The 20198-nt window shown below is 39.3% G+C and overlaps 1 protein-coding gene across 1 annotated transcript in view; it reads right to left on the bottom strand.

Annotated features, from left to right (window-relative positions):
* Gmds (GDP-mannose 4,6-dehydratase) overlaps positions 1-19269 on the bottom strand; it is a 567052-nt gene extending 547783 nt beyond the window's left edge. The window contains exon 1 of the mRNA XM_031357964.1: positions 18932-19269. Coding sequence (XP_031213824.1) covers positions 18932-19033 — 102 coding nt within the window. The 5' untranslated portion in view covers positions 19034-19269. The remainder of the gene's footprint in view (positions 1-18931) is intronic.
* Positions 19270-20198: the final 929 nt, after the last annotated feature.

A 20198-nucleotide genomic window follows, 5' to 3' on the forward strand; every position in this document is an offset into this window, starting at 1 on the left:
GCAGTAAAGGAAAAAGGTCAAGTAACATACAAAGGCAGGCCTATCAGAATTACACCAGACTTCTCACCCAAGACTATAAAAGCTAGAAGATCCTGGGCAGATGTCATACAGACCCTAAGAGAACACAAATGCCAGTCCAGGCTACTATATCCAGCAAAACTCTCAATTACCATAGATAGAGAAAACAAGATATTCCATGACAAAATGAAATTTACACAATATCTTTCTACAAATCCAGCCCTATAAAAGATAATAGATGGAAAACACCAACATAAGGAGCAAAACTACACCCTAGAAGAAGCAAAAAAGTAATCTTTCAACAAACTCAACAGAAACCTAATTCCACCTCTTACAACAGGAAGTAACAATTACTTTTTCTTAATATCTTAATATGAAAATTAATATTACCAACATATCCTAATCGATTGAAATCCAAAAATATGAGGAATTAGAAATTTGTTGACTGTCGTCCAATGGTCTCTCTAATCTGGTAATGGGAAAAATAGGTCCAATATTGTACAATCCATATACACTTTCTGCTTGCTTGTAAGTGACAGTGTCTTGCTGTGTACCATATAATCGTCTTGGAATAATGCTTCTCCTATCTCAGCCTCTCTATTAGTAGTATTGTTTATTTCAGGTTTTTACACTATACTATGGTTCTCAGAAAAGCTTACATATTTCAAAACTATTTATACAGACAAAAGAGATGTAGACAATTAACTTGGGAGGTGGCTTGTAAGAGAACAAAGAGTGAGACTGAATGCTTTGCTTGACGTTTGTAACTATTATATCAAGTTTGAAGAAGAGGACTTTATAAGTTACTCTTTCTCTGAGATGAATGCTTTTCCAAATTATCACAGCTAATGAACCAGATTCTTACCCACACCTAATGTCTATGCCACCCTCCAAGCAGAACCATTGTTCACTGAAACAGTTGATGAATTACTTTATGGATAGACCATCTTAATACACACACCATTTCATAAATGAATGTAACCTGTTCTCTGTGGGCTGAGAATAAAGTCACTCACTCAAGTCAATTAGCTTTGACCATAGCAAAAAGTTTATCCAAAAATGGTGCCTACAATTCATTCCTTGGCACAGCAGAACTGTCAACTCTCAGCTTAGCTACAATAGAGGTAAAATCCTTTGGTGATGTGAGGGTCACTGAAGTACAGCCTTATTACAATGAAATTCAATGTTTAAAAATTGTTCTTATTTTGGGCTTGTACCACAGTAAGACCCAAGATTTTAAGGTCTACTAAGTACAAAACAAACAAACAAACAAAAAGACTATATATTTATGTTCATTTAAAAAATATTGGTAGTGATGTATTATTTTAAAATATACAGTTAATATGTTTAGAGTTATTTAAAATTTATATTGAGAAAAACATATGTATTTTCAGTATTGCTGTAGACAAGCATCTACATAAGATTATTGTTTTATACCAAACAACTTTTATAATACTCATTTTTATTGTTATAATATTTTATAAATTTTAAAGAATATGACAAAAAAGGTATTGTAGGTATTGAAGGGGGGCTCTTTGGGAGGAGTTGGGATACAAAAAGGAAACAAGAATATGATTTCATTCTATTTACTTAAAATATGTTAACATACTCAGATAAATTGAAATCATGTATCTTTTCTCATCATAATGCAATAAAACTTAAATCAATCCAAAAAATATAATAAAGTAAATGAGATCATGGTTATAAACTAAAATTATAGAATTTACAGAAGTTAGCACTAATATTATTAAAACATGTTTTACTTTGTTGAGATATTAAAACTGATATTTGCATAGCTTTGTTGTACTTTTCTTTTTTTGTTTTATAAATAATAAACAATGATAAAAAAAAAAAAAAGAGGTGGCTCAGCAATTAGAGCTCTGCTGCTCTTCTAGGAGACCTGAGTTTCATCCCCAATTACCGATGCTACTCACAACCACCTCTAACCCCAGCTCCCAAGAATCTGATGCCCTTTTCTGGCATCTGCAAGTACCAGCATATACTCATCTTGACACATAAACATAAATAAAAATAAATCTTAAAAAGAAAAAAAACTCACATAACAAAGATAACCTTTCAAAGTATACTTGGTTGTTCTCCCTGGGGAGAACTTCACAACACCCCTGTTGTTCTACACGGACCTCCACTCTGTAAACCTCAAGGCTTATTTCTCCCTACATTCCATGATAGGTAACCTCTGTCCATGAAGTTCCAGCTGGCTCTCCCATAAGAGCCTTCATCTGTCTACTCAGCAGATGCAACAACCCATTTCCTCTTCAGGGTTCCTCAGAAGAGTTATCCTGAAATCTCTCCCAAACCCAAGTATTAACTATGATCCACATCACTCAAATGTCCTACTAAATTTTAGATTATATAATACATACTATAAATTTTAACCTTAAAAGGTTAAAAGAAAATTATTTGTCTTTATTCCCTATATACATATATATCTTTATATTTATTTCCTGAAATGTTTATTTATTGAGATGTTGAGGAAAAATCATAATTCCCATAAAGGCTAAGTGATCTGTACTTTTCAAAGAGCTAACCAGCAATGTCTGTTTCCTAGACTCACCTTTAAGCACCTGCCTAACCACTGTGTCTTACACAGTAAGCCTCCTACAGTTTCAGCTGGTCTTCCAATCATTTCCCTGGTCTAGATTTAAGAACTTCTTTTAAAATATTATCTAGTTCATAATGATTAAAGCCAAATTCTCTTAAGCCTTGCAAAAGTATAAACTTGTGATTAGGCTTAATGAGGTTTGAAACCTACATGTTCAGCATCAATAAAGCTCTACACAAGTTAAGATAACTCAAAATTCCCTAAACTAGTCAAAATAGCAAGATAGAAGAGAAAAAGAAATTTTAAACTACTATGATGTGGTAAACTATAATCTATTAAAAAGCTGAAAGAAGAAAATATTAATACTTGTCCTACTCCATTTTGAAACATATTTAAAGCCAGACACAGAGAACATATAACCACAGGTTACTATGTAATAAAATCAAGTAGAAGTCTAAATCAGCATCATAAAAAAAGGTGGGAGGAGACAAAAGCCCGTGGTCAGAATTACAAAATTTGCCATTTCATAGAAGAATCCTAAAACTTTATTTCAGTTTCATGATACTTACAACAACACAATAGTTTGAATTGTCCTTCCATGCATAATCATATTCTTGGTATGGCTGCAGAATCAGAACTAGAAGGACTCAATGGGGCTCCTGATTCTACTAGTTTATGGCCTTTTTTATAAGACATGATCATGTAGAGTCCGCCCAGCATAACAGAGGGGGTAAAAATGAAACCCAAGCAATCAGCTACATAATGCTTCTCAAGCACCTTGTATGGTGCTCCATATCAAATAGTCTCTAGGAAAGATGCAGTTTTATATAGTACACTCAGTGCCCTTCCAGACAGCCCCAGTACCTAGTACTGAGCTCTACTCTAGGTCATATATGCATAAGCTGATATGTTTTGTGTATTATTGTAATCTAAGACAATGTCACCAGAGATTTAAGACAAGATCTCTGCCTCCAGAGAATTTTTACTAGGATTCTGAGACTCCACCAAGTGATTTTTTTTCTTACTTTTTATTCTCAGTAAACAAGCAGTGAGATAGTTCCCAATGTACTTTACAGGCTTATAGAGAATCCATAACATATTTTTAATCCATTCTTTGACAATATGCCAAAAATAGATATTAAGGCAATTTACATAGCTAAATATAACCTAGTGGTCTTATGTTGAATTTATTAATTTTAGTTAATAAAATATTCTTTTAAATAAATGACTCACACCAGATAATAATATGTCCTTCCTAAAGTTCTTAGTTTCAATTATTTCAAACTCGGCCACTATACATCAATCTCAAGTTTTTAATAAAACCTGCCTACTTAAAAATTGGAAGCTATTGACATTCAGGATTTCTATTAATTCATTCCCATTTTATCAGATACAAAAGGCAATGTCTCAAGAAATATCTTATCCACAGTCCTACAAGATCACTTCTGAAACATCAGACCCCAATACTATCAGCACTTCATATCCATGAAATTTCCTGCCCTAATCAAACCACAACCTCCCTGTGCGATCTAGTCTACTTCCACGTGCTCTTGAAGGACCTGGAAAGCAGTTTCTGACCCTTCTCAACAGTCAGCCACCATTATAACCTATCACGTTTCACCCTAGGTCAGTCAAAGAACTTACTGGAAAGCAATGGAAACTACTCTGCTGCAAAATTAATTACCAAAGAGATCCATAAAGCCAACATGCAGACTGAAGAGCTGACTGAGAGTCTGCATAGCCAGAGAGAGCATCCACAAGTTCATGGCAGAGTACCTGCCAAAGAACAGCACTAACGCAGAGACCGATCCTCCAGACCTCCAGCATCCTTTCCTCCTCTTGTTTCTCTCACGGCAAAGAACCTTTTTCCTCCTGTCATGATACATGCTAAGTGTTCCTAAAGGTCATATATCCTAGCACATAATAAGGAAAGTAAGGAGAATGAGAATTCAAGATCAGCCAGGGCTACACACAAAGACCCCAACTAAAAAGAGAACTACCCTTTGGTAGACTTCAATGCCCTCAACAGAAAAGAAATTGCCCTCCATTCTCAGTCAGACCTTACAAGTATAGCTAAGACCTGCTTGTACTAACTCTTCTTGGCTGCTGTTCCCTTATAACTCCCTGAAATTCCCAAATAACTTCCTACATGTCAAATCAAAAGATGTTTTTTAACAGGTAATTGAATAAACAAAATGTGTCATGTCTACCGTACAGTAGAAAACGATTTAGCCTTAAAAAGAAATGAAGCTGACCCATGCTACAGCATAAAAACATTAACTGCTATTTTTCTTTGCCACTCAATATCATGTTGGAACCTAATTCTTCAATGTGGCAGTATGGGAAGTAGAGCTGAGTAAGCAACATCTGGGTTGTAATGGAACAGCCTTTGTGATAGATGAGTGACATTTTGACTTCAGGGGATTAAACTAGTTATTACAAGAGCATATTATTATAAACAGATTTGGGCTTTCTCTGGCTTCCTCTGTTGCCGTGTAATCTCTCTTATTCACACAAGACTAATTTGCATAATGAATTAAAACAGCAGCCTATAACCCTTATAAAATGTAAATCTTATACTTCTCAGTCTAAAACTATGAGCCAAAATAACTCTGTTTCCTTTAGAAATGTATCTGGTCTCAGGTTGTACTATATATATAGCAATGAAAAACAAAACTTACCATGTGCAGTCCTTGGTTGGCGGTTGAGACCCTGGGAGCTCTGAGGGTACTAGTTAGTTCATATTGTTGTTCATCCTAAGGGGCTGCAAACTCCTCAGCTCCATAGGTCCTTTCTCTAACTCCTTCATTGGGGACCGTGTACTCAGTTCAATGGATGGCTGTGAGCCTCTACATCTGTATTAGTCAAGTACTTAGGAGATATCAGGTATATCTCAGGAGATAGCTATATTTAGGCTGGCTTGTCCTTCCTTCAGTCTCTGCTCCATAGTTAATCTCTGCAACTCCTTCCGTAAGTATTTGGTTCCCCCTTTTAAGAAGGAATGAAATGTCCACTGTTTGGTCTTCCAAGGACTCCACATGGTGGGTCTGATTGTTCTGGCAGCATGTGTATAGTAGAGAATTGCAAATTCGATCATCAATAGGAGGAGAGGACCTCAGCCCTGTGAAGGTTCTGTGCCCCAGTGTAGGGGAATGCCAGGGCCAATAAGTGGGAGAGGGCAGGGTGGCAGGCATGGGGAGGGGGGAGGCAACAGGGGTTTGTTTTGTTGTTTTTGTTTGTTTTTTGGAGAGGAAACTGGGAAAGGAGTAATTTACATGTAAATAAAGAAAATATCTAATAAAAAAAGAAACATTAAAAAAAAAGAAAGAAAAACAAAACTCAACAATTTTGCTCAGTGGTAGGAACTATACAGAAAAGCCAAATATAACATAACCATTCATATATTTCTAGCATGGAGAAATCCAGAGATAATAAGCATAGAATAACATTTTGAAATTATAGAAAATATTATGGAACTATACAGTAATAGTGGTTATACAACATGGTCATAATAAATATACTAAATGTCTCACTAATAGTAAATGATATTATTATATTTTTCCAAAGCCCCAAAAAACTCAAAACACTCAGGCCTCCCTGGCTCCTAGCATTCATTACTCTCTTCTCCCTTTCTGTTCCTCCCACTCACCTCCCCTTCTAGAGATAGCGTCTACATTTATGGCAATCCAGTTATCCTCTTGAGGAATATAGCTCTATACTCTGTTTGGCAAAAAGCTGCAATAATGGTCCACGTTGTAAATACTTGAGGCTCTGCAACCCACAGTTTCTGCTGTAGCTATTCAACTCTGTAGTAAATGAAACTACTAAAACAAACAGGTGTAGCTATGCTCCAACACAAGTATTAAAAACAACAACAACAACAAAAATGTGTGACAATTAGGTTTGGCCCAGAGGTTTCAGTTGTCAGATCCTCTCCCAAGCATGACACCTAAAATCCCAGTCCTCTTTCACCTAGTACATTCTTTCAAGTTTTATAGAGGTGTTAGTAACTCCAGAGTATTCAACAAATACTTCTTTGGAACCTACCATATTCTAAGCACTGTACTAAGAACACATAATAAAATAGCCCTTGTTCTCAAGGACAATGACAGCCTAAAAGTCATTTGTGCTAGATACAAACACAAAGACAAGGCAAAGCCCTTCCTTCCCTCTACAGACTCCCCTCTACTGAATCCAGTGAGCAGGCACTTCTTTTGATTCTCCCCTCATAAACCTTCTTACTCCTTCTTACAGGGACCCATTTATCTGAGGAAAGCACATCTCCTAAGAAAAAGCACTCATCACTCTGTACCACTTTGATAGCCTTTAAGATAGAGTCAACGCCTGTATCTGGAGCAGAGATAATTCTGTTCTATCTAAAGTAATCTAATTAATGTTTCCCTCTGGCAAAAACTAGGCATGTTTACTAGCTGCTTTCTGTTGCTGTAATAAAATACCATGACCTAAAGCAACATGGGAAGGAGGGGTTTACTTTATCTTATACCTTACAGTCTATCATGAAGGGAACCTGGAAGCAGGACTAAAGTGCAACCAAGGAGGAATGCTGCTTACTGACTTGCTCTTTAGGACTTGCTCAGCCTGCTTTTACATACAACCCATGACCCCACACCAGGCTAAGCCCTCCCATATTAGTCATTAATCAAGAAAATGCCCACAGATTTCCCTACTGGCCAACTTGACTGAGGCAAATTCTCCACTGAGGTTCCTTCTCCAAAGATGACTCTAGTTTGTGTCAAGTTGATGAAAACTAACCAGCACACTAGCAGTCTCCATAAAACAGAGTTTTCTAGTTGGGTATGGAAGCAATTCCCAAGATGCATTGGAACATTTGTTTCCACTAGTTACACTAGTTCAAGACCAGTCTGAGAAACATAGCAAGATCAATAATATCATATAATAATCATAATAACTGGGAGTTTCCTAACCTCATATTTTCTCAATTGTGGTGCAAAACCAAAGAACAGCACCTTTCAACTAAGCTCAGCATGCCACCCTACGAAATTAGGAGCAAAGGAGGAAAATGCTGTGAAAACAACTGCACAGAGAGGAATTCATACTGCCTAGAGGGCTATAAGAGATAATGTCATTTGTCCCTAACCCTGACATCTTCTGCCACTATGCATAGAACTGTAAGTTATCTTGTTAGTCTCCAAGTGTGGAGAAATATCAGAATTCCAACAACTCTTGACAAGCCAGGTTTCTGTTTTCTTTCTCCTTTGAATAACTCATTCAAGCAGAAGCATGTTCCAAATTTGCATTCTGATCAACAGGTTTTTTTCAATCATGATTACATTTTGAAAGAGTCCATTATAAGTCTACAAAGAGATCTATATCTATCAGTATTGATCACTGAAAATTTCTACTGGCATTTGAATATACCTACAAAATTCCAAAGTACATAGATAAAGAAGTGTATAAATATTGGGCTGGTTAAGATAGCTCAGTGGGTAAATGTGCTTGTCACCAAGCATGTCAACCTGAGTTCAACCCCAAGGTCCCACAGGGCAGGAGGAAAGATCCTACTCCTTCAAGTTGTCCTCTGACCTCCATAAATGAGTTATGGCTTACATGAAACCCCCACCTATACAGTCACAATAAAATAAATATTTAAAAAGTGAACAAGTGCAGTTTAAAAAACTCTTTTGTGAAAAACTAGTCAACCTAAGGGTGCATCCAAGAAACACAGAAAATTATGTCTTAATTTAAAAAGAAAACTGATATGGCAGATTAGAAACTTTTTCACTCTGCATTAAGGAACATGTTTGTGTTAAATGTAATCAAGCACTTCATTCACACTACAATCAACCCTAATACACAAGCATTTATATCACATGGGGGGAGTAAATGTTCTATAGTTTGTGGATATAAATATTTTCTTAAAATCTCTCTTTTTTTTTCAGCTTAAAATCAAAACAACTAATATGAAGATCTGAGAAAGGATTCCTCCAAAACTCACAAGTAGTACTTTTTTTAAAAAGTACTATCTGAACAGTCCAGAGGGAAAAATATGGTGAACACCTGTCAGCAAAGAAAGTCTCTGTATATAAAACCCTCTAACTCTACTCTGTATGACACCTCTATACAATTGAGCCAAAGTGATGTTCTAGAAAGCAGCACTTCAACAAGCAGATTTACATGAACAGTTGAGCTACTTAAGGTAAGTGACAGATTTGGCACAGCAAGACTGTTTATCAATTTCACAAAAACAAAGTCTGTCTCACACACACACACACACACACACACACACAGCCAAGAACATTAAACTTTGGCTTTCAGTTCTCCAGGACTATCGTCAAGAACGCCTCACTAACTTGTTTCACATGTGTTACACTCACAGGAGCATCTCATTGGAGTCAAGCATTTGGCTTCCTTTTACCTTCGGAATGTGGACTTCCTGAAATGCCTCAGGGAAAGAAGGAAAAGGTGACAATCTGAAAGCTCAAGGAAAAGGTGACAATCTGAAAGCTCGAGAGGTCTTAGGCGAAGCTGTGGCATTAGGAAAACATAAATTAAAAAAAAAAAATGAGGCAGGGAAAGAAGAAGGGGGAGGAAACTGATGTGTACTTTCAAATCTTAAAGAAAAATGTTAGCTAGATGCTAGAAAAGTAGGAACCAGAGAACATTCTGGACAGTAAAGAGGATGCTGCTCTTAGCTTCACTGTCAAGTTGGCAGCCTGAAGTTATCTGAGGATGTGTCAACTGGAGGGCTACCTCAATCAAGCATGACTGTGGGGTTTTGGGGTTTGTTTTGATTGCTGGTTGATGTGGCAGAGCCCAGCCCCACTGTGAGGAGGGCCATTCCTATGCAAGTGAGCCTTGGCTGAACAAGAAAAGTAACTGAATGTGAGCTTGGGAACAAGCCAATAAGCAGTGTTCTCCCATGGTTTGTGCTTCAGTGCCTGCTTGAGCTCCTGCCTTGAGTCCCCTCAATGATGGATTATAATTAGAAATTATAAACCAAATACACCATTTCCTTCACAAGTTGCTTTTAATTATGGTTTTAACAATTAAAATACATGTGCGCACGTGCGCGCGTGCACACACATACACACACACACACACACACACACACACACACACATATACACACACAGTCACACCAAAAAGCATTCTGGACAGCGGCTAAGAGAAGAGCAAGTCATCAGGGGCACCCTTAAGACTTCCACCTCTGACTGCTATGCTGCCTATATTGTCTAGGATATTACAAGAAAGGGAACCATGATTTCTTACCATCATCACAAGAATGTATTTTAAATACCTCACAGATTATTTGAACTTAAACAGTATGTCCTTACCTCAAATCCAAGGAAACACAGTAATTCAACTATCCTCACAAGATCTAAAACTAAGATTAAAATTAGCATTCCTCCCAGTGGCTGCATCTCTGGTCATGGCAATGCCATCCAGGTAAGTCTCCAGAACTGTGTTGAGGTCAATAAATCTTCCATTCTAAGATTCCTACACGCAACTCATCACAAAACATTGCTGTACCCCATCCCTTTCCTTTACAATTACGTGTGTTCTCATCCTCTGCCTTATAACTCCTAACTCAAGAAATGGCTTTCCTGCCTCCATTCTTTTATAATTTTCAAAGATATTCTGCAAACTACATTCTAAAATGCATTTCCACCCTCTCTATCCTCCCTATCTTGGGAATTCTAAAATGGTAAAATTTACCATTCCATAAAATTTCTGTACTGTATAATTATCATTATAATCAACATTTCTAATTGGTAATCAGTTCTTGATATATGTACATTTAACCTCATTTTAAAAATGGGAAAATGAAGTATCAAGGAGACCAACTAGATTGCCTAGGAACACTAGGTAGGTGGTACACTTTCTTCATTGAACTTATTTTTTAAAGCAGGATTTGAGTTTAGATTTCAGTCAGAACCAGGACTCAGTTCTATTTGCTGTATGTGTCTCTGACAAGCTATTTCTTATGCCATTACATCAAGCCTTTCTATCTGCCTTTTTATTACAACAACAAAATTAGTTTTGTCCCATCAATGAATGTGGCCTTTAAACTATGTAATCACCAGATGGCAAGTCACCAATGTTAAAATGGGAAATAAAATGAGGATAAAAATAGCAATATCTTTAACTATCTCTTTTTCTATGAATATTAAAAAAATATAAAAATTTGTTTGAACCTCCAGTTCATATAGTTGAAAGGGGTTTTTTGGGGTTTTTTTTGTTTGTTCATTCGTTTGTTTTTCTTTTTGAGACAGGGTTTCTCTGTGTATCCCTGGCTGTCTAGTTGAGAGTTTTATTTTAGTAAATATTTATGGAAATGTACTGTGTGAAAAACATTCCTGACTCATTCTAGAATGAAAATTAAAGCAGCATCCAGGTAATGCCTCAGCGGCACATCATGCAGCACCATATTCCTGTAATCCAAGTACTCCTGGGACACAAACCACCTGTGCCCACAAGTTCAAAGCCACCTGGGCAAACTCAGTAAGATCCCATCTTTACTTTTTGTGTAATTGTGTGGATATATGTGTGTCTATATGGAGGTTTGTGCATTCAAGTGGCCCTCAGAGGCCAGAAAAAAAAAATGTCAAATGCCCTAGAGGCAGGAGTTACAGGCAGGCATCTTGCTGGGAACTAAACTCAGGTCCTATGCAAGAGCAGTACAGCAGTACATGCTGTAATAGCCCCCTTGAGACCCATCCCCATAACCCTTCATAATTAATTCTTTCTCAAACATGGCATTTATAATCAGAAACTTCCTTGGTAAAAGATGTTCAATTCAGCCAAGCCTGCTGATCAAAGTCTATGATCCCAGTCACTCAGGATGAAGAGGTGGCACAAAGATAGCAAGTTCAAGGTCTACCTGAGCCCAAGGCAACTTAGTAAGATCTGTCTTTTAAAAAGGAAAAAGAGAAATGGACTTTTAATGGGACACCTCAGTGGAGATGCTCAATTAACCTATTGCATTAACGAAATTTTACATGATTTTTAAGGGCAAGTTTTCTTGTAATAATAATTAATTTATCACTAGCACAGCAATAAATTTATTTATCTCACAGCTAACCCATTAGTCTATCAACTTCTTGAAGATAAAATCACATTTATTTTGTCCATTGCCACATCTCCTTCACCTAGCTCTGCACACAGTATACATCCATAAATATTTACTAAAATGAAACCCTCAATTAGACAGCCAGGGATACACAGAGAAACCCTGTCTCAAAAAGAAAACAAACAAACAAAAACCTTTCAACTATATGAACCTGAGGTCCAAACAAATGTTTATATATTTTTAATATTCATAAAAAAATAAAAAGAATTTTGAAAATCCTTCACCACCCCCAAATAAACCACCAACAAAAATAAACAACAACAAAAATCCACACACTTCCTCGATTTGGTACAGTCTTCAGAGATGATAGATGCTCAGATTTTTCACTCTAGTCCCACTAACAAATTCTAGCTAAATACAATTCTTATGTGATTTCTTCTTAGCTTACATACTTAGGTATAAATACAGTAAACCTTGACTGGTCCCATTTTTAAAAGTTCTCCTGTTGACCTTATCTTTGAAACTGATATTAAGTGATTCCACTGCTAAATATAATACCTGTTTTTTCTAAATTTTACATAAAACTATAAGGGTCAGCATATAAGGGTAAAGTCACTATATACTTGGAACAGACTAGAATCACATGGTAACCTTTCACCTTGCAAGCTAAGAAACTAACTCAGGAAACAGTAAGGCCACACAATTAACTGGAGTTAAAACCCAGCCTCTGACCCTCTCCGTACACAGCATGTCAATTAATTACATGTAATGTAAAGATACACAATGGTCTGATAAAAGCAGGACAATGCTCAAGACATCCCTTTCATCTCCAATTATGACAAACCTTTCATCCAAGGATTGCAAATCCCAACAAGTAAGATTTAGACTAGAAGTTACTGTTCATAATCCTCTTATAAGAAGATAAGACAAGCTCTGCTTTGCACATTCAGTCCACAAGACGCACTGTACCCAATCAGCTGGACTAGCAGAACTGTGTATTCTTGTATTTGGTTCAAATACCACAAGACTTTCCCTCCTCACTATGCATTCCTCACAAAAAGCAAGCCTCACTGTCAATACCTTTCCATTCAGCCTCCTTCGCTAAAATGCAACAAAACCGTTATCTCTCAAAAGGAGGATTAATTCTCAGAGTAAAGACTCCTACTAGGTAGCAAACTGACCGAAAGTCATGTAGCCTAGAAGTAGTTATACAGCAACTCAAAACCCAGTTGGTCTAGAGACCGAACTCATTCTGTTCCACTCTGCAACTGTCTTAGTCAGTCTTCATAGTTTATTATCAGCATGTTCTCTCCAAAGAAATAACTGACATGGCTTGGTTAATATGTCAGTACAATTAAATGATCCTACAAATAAAATTAAATGGAGACATATACTCCAAAAAATGATAGTATTTATTTAGTTGCTATAATCCACCAATATGTAAGTAATGAAAACTCTTGGAAGTTGGTAATGTAACTCAGTCCATAAGAATGTTTGCCCAGAATGCACAATATACTTGGTGTGACCACTAGTACCACAAAAAACATAGAGCAGGTTTGCAATGTATGCCTAAAATGCCAGCATCGGGAAAGAGAAAAGTAGAGGCAGGAGGATCAGGAATTCTAGTTCATCCATGGTTACATAATGAGTTTGAAGCCAGCCTGGACTAAACAAAAGCCAATCTCAAAATAAAGACATAAAATATTAGAATTTGATGTGTAATTTTAGAGTTTGGTTACCTACCCTTAGAATCTATTTACTAATACTCATTCTAAACCTAGTAGAAAGCAGAATTATTGAGATTTGTACTTAAAATAGGACTTTGCAAACTAATTCAATAATCTTAATCTTTGTGCTCCTTAGGGTTGGTAAGTAATTACTTCAACGAGTAATGCATTTTGAACAAAATATAAAGCACTTTGAACTGTGCCTGGCATAAAGTAAATGCCCAACACATACTTATTATTATAATCATATTTATTATCATCACTACTAGTAAATCAATGTCATAAATGGTTACTGTAATCTGTTATAACCACAGTACCTGACACATAGTTAATACTCAGTCATATGTTGGATGGATTAATCACTATTACTAACACTTCTACAATTAAGCATAGGATATCTGCGAATGTAACCCCTTCTATAAGAAATGATAAATTAATCAAGGAAGGGACCCTAAATTGATACTTAGGTATTTAAGAGAAAGAAGAAATACTACACTGTGAATAGGTGGGATGCAAAGCTTAAAAACAAGTGTGTTACATGGGGACTGCAACACTCCCATCGCTAGACAAGTGGAAGCAAGGTGGCTGGGAACAATTTGTAATGAGCACACAATCAATCCTCTTCCCTCCACCACAATGGATGCTGACATGAACACATGGTCTCGAAGCTCAGCACTCTGCAGATGTAAATTTCCTCCAATCATGTACTTCCAAGGCACAGCTCAGACAATAACTACCTTGGAGAATCACATGGATTGGCTATTTCCAACCACACTTCTGATATAACTCTTCCACCCCAAAAATAATAATAATGTATTTCATTTTTGGCTATTGCTCTTGAGGGTCAGTGCTAAGATGTTTATAGGTGAGAAAGGCTTCTCACTGTCACTATTTTTATCTCTTTACCTTTAGAACCTTCAGGGAAAAACTGAGAAAAATGCTGGAGCTTCAGCATGCCTGTCAGGAGTCACAGTACTCCACTTCTCTGGCCTCCTTACTGCAGCTTTCTGTACTAGTTGATCATGGTACTCAATGAGCACAAAAAGCACTTCTCAGATTTACAGATATTTTTAAACCCAAACTACTAACACATGTAGTCCTTCTGAATGCTGCTTGTATTCTAATGCTAAATACTGGTTCCTTAAGATATTGTGAGCAGATCCTCACATACTCAAGTGATGCCATGTGAACCTTCTCCCCAATTTAACTGGTCAATAAAAGACTAGAGACTGTGATTGGGCAGTAAAAGAAGAAAGAACTGGAGGTTTGAGAGGAGGAGGTTGTAGGTAGAGAGAGAGGGAGAAGAGGAAGACAGAGAAGGAAGCCACCATGGACCAGATCTGCACAGCCAGGAGAAACAGCAAGTAACAAGGTGCATTACAGCTGGGAAATAAGTTAGTATAGCCCTAAATCTGCCCAATCTAGGCATAGGACTTACAAATAAAATATCTGGATTGTGTGTGTTTTTATACAGGCTTATTAGGATTGTAAATTCACACTACACATAGCACTCAGGTAGCCGAAGCAGGAAGATTGCTATGAATTTGAGGCCAGTCTAGGCTACATAGTGAATTACAGGTCTGCTTGCACTGCAGAGTGAACCCTGTCATTTAAAGAAATTTCTTGAGACCAGCAAACATAGTTTCTAAACTTAGGTACCATGTGGGGTCATGTGAGACAAACTATATAAAGTGTTAGTCTTCCATAATCATGGAAGTTCATGACTACTTAAGTTCATGACTCCTGAACCCTCGCCCAAATAATTACCTACCAAGCATCCAGAATGCTGACAGGTAAATAGTACGCCTCACTCCTTCTATCAGATTCCTGCCAAGGAATCATCGCCAAATAACCTCGGTTTGCCTACACACCTAGTAATGGGTTTTGTCTAACAAAAGATTTAGGAGAGCCTTTTTCAAAGGATAGGCAAGGACCAGAACCATAACAAACTGAGAAAGCTCTATCTGCAGCATGCCTTCCCCAATACTAAAATACACTCAGACACCGGAGCACAATAGACAGACAGATTGTGGACTCTATAACACAAAGAAAGCCACTCAGGATCACAAGGACAGGTGTGGTGGTCTGAGTAACAATGGCCCCCATAGGCTTATATATCAGAATGTTTAGTAGTCACAGAGTGGCACTATTTGAGAACTTGAAGGAAGTATTTCACTATGATATCTATCTTTCTCTCTCTTTCTCTCTTTCTCTCTCTCTCTCTCTCTCTCTCTCTCTCTCTCTCTCTCTCTCTCTCTCTCTCTCTCTCTCTCTCTCTCTCTCTCTCTCTCTGCATATGGATCAGGATGTAGCTACTTCTCTAGCACCACAACTACCTACTACTACCATGCCTCCTGCCATGATGATATTGCAGTCCTCGGGTCATACCCCATCACTGAGGGAAGTCAGGGGCAGGAACTAGAGACAGAAGCTCAATAGATGCTATGGAGAAATGTTTAGCCTGCTTTCTTACACAACTCCAGACCACCTGTCTCAGGGATCCCTCTCAATCCCACTATAAGAGTTGTGCCTACCCACATCAATTATTAATCAAGAAAATGCCTTCCAGACTTGCCTATAAGCAATCCAATGGAGGCATTTTCCTCAGCTGAAGTTTCCAAATAGCCCTAGCTTATATCAAACTGGCAAAAACACAAGGGAATATCCACTCTTACTGTAGTTTCCCTTACAGTCTTACAGTCTACGGGTGCTATCTTTTCATATGCACTGTCTTCAGTTCTTCAAAGTAGAGAGAGACTATATATTATATAACTTTGTACCAGCAGCAGCCTCACAAGACCTGCACACTACAGATGCACATTAAAAATGCATTCTGTTCATGGGGATAGTCAGTCAACATTTTTCAAGGCCCACTACGTAAAGCCATGTGGGAGGAACTAGGATGAAAATGAGAAAATCTTATCTTAAAGCTGTTGACAAGCACAAATATATAAACTACCTACAGAAGGTACCAAGAAAATATCTGGCTCTGTTTGGCATGATTAGTATGAGAATATTGTGGCATCTAGTCAATGTTAAAAAAAAAAGTAAATAAAAATAAAAGACAGGATTTATCCATTCATCTTCAAATAATGGCTCCAAAGAGGTACAAGGCAATAGTACTCAAAGAATAGTAAGATCATTGCCATGAGCATAATAAAAAGGACAGCAAACATCATCAGACAATAGGGGCAAGCTTTGGGAATGGCTGGCAGAGGGCCTGAACAGCAATGCAATGCCAGAGCCTGGATTTCTTTGAAGGCAATACACTTTGGAGAGGAGACACAAGAACAGACAGGAGGGGAGAGCCAGAATGAGAAGCTGGAAAGTAAGACTACAAATACACAGCCAACAAGATACCTCACCTGCCTACACTACTCTCAAGTATAATCTGGGACCCATTTAAGACCTTCACATGAAACCCTAAGTGCCAGGGCAAGGCCACATGAATCTACTACCTACCTCAATGTAAACATATGTGACTTAGTAAGATAACATAACAATCTGGCTTAGAGCAATGGAGTGTCTCTTGAAGATTTCCGCTCTGACATTCATTAGGTATATGGCCAAAAGGACCCAATCTTATATAACTAGGTATAAAAGCCTCCAGAAGAAACGACTGGGGAGGGGGCATAAAAACCCTACTTCTAAGCCTTCCTGGCCACTCAGTACCAGCCAACCAACCAAATACAAATTACTCCTGTCCCTTGGGTGAGGATATATAGAATGACTACAAGAGTGAGTAGTGTAGTAAGTCTCCAGTCAATGTTATTAAGAAAAAGTACAATAAGGCATGGATCTTTGGATTAATGTCACAGTCCTTCAAGGGTCTTGAAACTCAGGTTGGGAGTCGCTATTCTAGAAAATAAGTGAAAAGAACACCAGAGTGTTCGACTCATCAGCAAACAGCTGTGGCAGCTTCAGAATTTGGTACTGTGTTGCAGGTACACCAGGAACCCTAGGCAACTCAAGCAAGCAAGGGAAAAATACAGAGGAGTGTCAGGGAGGTGATGTGTCAGGGAGGTGATGGGTGGTAAGGCAGAGCTGGGTTTTCAAACCTGAGAGCATAGCAGGTGTTTGGAGTTTGAAATGAAATGAGAAACCAAAAACACTTGGTGAGGAAGTGGTATGTTGAATATAGTACTTCAGAAGAATGCTTTCTGAGGGTAGGGGTGGCGAGCTCTTCCAAGCCTTCCTTTCCATGAAGTATCTACCAGACAATAGTTTTCAACTATTTAACAAGATTCCACTTCTAAGCTGCACTGATACAAAATGCTGGCCACTTACATTGATGTAAGCCATACTAATATGGCATACAACATGCTAACTAAATTTCTTGATAATACTAAATAAAAGTTTACTTTAGAGATTATGTGAATGCAGTTAACATCTGGGCTTAAGATTCAGTCTGAAAAGTTGGGAAAAGAGAATCATCTTTAAGAGATCTCTAGCATTAGGAAAATGAGAGGACATGGGATGGGGGCGGGACAGTTCAATGGTAGAGCACTTCTGAGGAGTCCCTGACTTGATGTTTCCATCCTCAACCTTGGACCCTTTTCCTACCTTTCTATCTTACTAGTTTGTAAACATTTATTTATTGTAGGCACCTTAAACAAGATGCAATGATAACTGAAAGAATGGTCAGTTTCTAGTAATTGAAAGAGTCGAATGTCTGGGGACGGTGTATCTGCTCTTTTGTAAAAACGAGAGAATTTTAAGACCACTTCCAGTCCCAACAATACACACTTCCTACCTGTTGGGCTTTAGGTAATTCAAACTCCTACGCCTCGATTTCCACATCTTAAACTGGAAATAATCACTTTCCTGTGGAAACTAATGAGTCAGTATTAACCAAGTGAATCCGATATGGTAAGTATGTATGCTGATGTGGGCCATATCTGCTTTATTATCATCTTTACCATCTTCGATTTAGCATTACTTTGGACCACCATCAGATGTCCTGGGATACACACAAAACAGATGTCCTACAGAAAGCAGTAAGGACATTACTTCAACACCCCTGAATCTCACTCTACACAACTTGACAAGGCAGTGGTTAGCCCTATCTGTTGTAATACCTCTACGAGATGAGTGTCATAAGTTAGTCATGCCCATCATAGGACATGGGGTCCCAACATTCAAGACAGAGACAGCCTAATTACCTCAACCAAGGAGTTCATGCCTTTGGAATTAGAAAAGCTGGGCTCACTTTGGGACTCCACACACTGACATAATCCTCACCCCTTTTCTTCCCTGCACCAGGATCTGCAAAGTACAAAATTCCTTCCAAGAGCTCACTTGGGCTCCAGGAAAGAAACGCCACAGTCACCCAGGGGACAGGTGGAAGAGAGTGGTCCAGGGTGTAGCACCAGCTCACACCTCCAGAACGATCAGAGAGCCATGCTGCTGGAGCTGAAGCTGTCCCATCCCGCAGCCGCTCACACCTTCCGGGACTCATGGAGCGCAGTTCCCCGTGGCACAGCGGCCCTGCGCCAGGAGGCGGCCCACGTGCCCCCGGGCTACAGGCCGCTCGTCCCGCCCCCCGGCCCCCGGCCCCCGCCCCGCTCTCACCTGTCCTGTGATGCCGGTGATGAGAGCCACCTTCCTGAGCTTGCCCACGTCGCCATCCCCGGAGCCCGGGTAGCTCGGGCAGTTAGCGGGATCGTGAGCCATGTCGCCTCAGGCGGGTGAGCGTGCGACCGAGAGGAAGGCGGAGTGGAACGAGCCGCGGGCCGGCAGGAACGAGGGTGCGCGCGCCAGGCGTTTCACGGAGCTGCAGCAGCCGCCACGGTCTGACAGGGCGCGCGGGAGGCCGGGCGTGGAGCGAGGGGCGGGCCGGCTTAGCCGGGGCGGGCGGTGCGAGCCGGGTTGCGGCCTGGCTGGCGCCGCGTCACTCGCCCAGGCAGCGACGCGTCAGCGGCGCCCCCGACAGCCCCGCCCCTGCCGGGGTCTCCGCGCTGAGCCACGCCTCTCTAGGGGCGGGGCCTGAGGGCGCCTGGCCGCTGGAAGAGGAAGGATGTAAGTCTGCCGGCAGGGTGGAGGATGTGGCCTGCATGGGCCTTGGTCTCCAAGAATCCTGATATTGCCCCATGATACCAGGAGGAATGACATGACAAGCTGACCTTCTCGGTAGGAAAGATCTCTGAAATCCAAATCTAGGCATCCAAGGCTGCGGCTCATATTATTAAATTTCTAGAAATCTGCTTCAGTGTCTTTGTGAGCAGTCAGTTTTAACACTTCTTGAAGGCACTAGAGTTTGGAGGCTACTCTAACCTGTGAATCTTCTGTGGACATTAACAGTTTGCTAATGTTTGAACTAGTTTGGAGGTCCCCAGTAATTCCATTCAAGGAACAGTATTTACTTCGAGGGCTGGAAGTTTCTGGCCCCACCCCCATCCTGCCATAAAGAAACAATTGACAAAACTGCACAGGTCAGTAAAGCCTGTACAAATTTCCTGAGGGTGGGGTTGTTGCAGTGTCTGTTGAATTTGCTTCTATTTGATAGATGCACACTGACAGACTCACTGAGAAAGGCTGGCAAAGGACTCCAGACATAGGGAGGAGGGTGAGGGAAAGAAAGCGCGCGCGCACACACACACACACACACACACACACACACATGCTCGTGCTGTCCTGCTTATCTCTCCAATAAACATCCTCAAATTTTCCTTCCACTTGCAAACTGAACTAACAGGACAGGGCCCAATAGAACCTGCTAGATATGATACAAACCTGTATTTCCAAAGCCAGGTTGCCAAACTCCTCAGAAACATTCCAAACATTATACATAGGCTTGTCTGGTTTAATATTTTGCCTTTCCCTTAGTGCATTCTATGTG

The sequence above is a fragment of the Mastomys coucha genome, unplaced genomic scaffold (assembly GCF_008632895.1).
Source record: "Mastomys coucha isolate ucsf_1 unplaced genomic scaffold, UCSF_Mcou_1 pScaffold7, whole genome shotgun sequence".
Taxonomy (NCBI): Eukaryota; Metazoa; Chordata; class Mammalia; order Rodentia; family Muridae; genus Mastomys; species Mastomys coucha.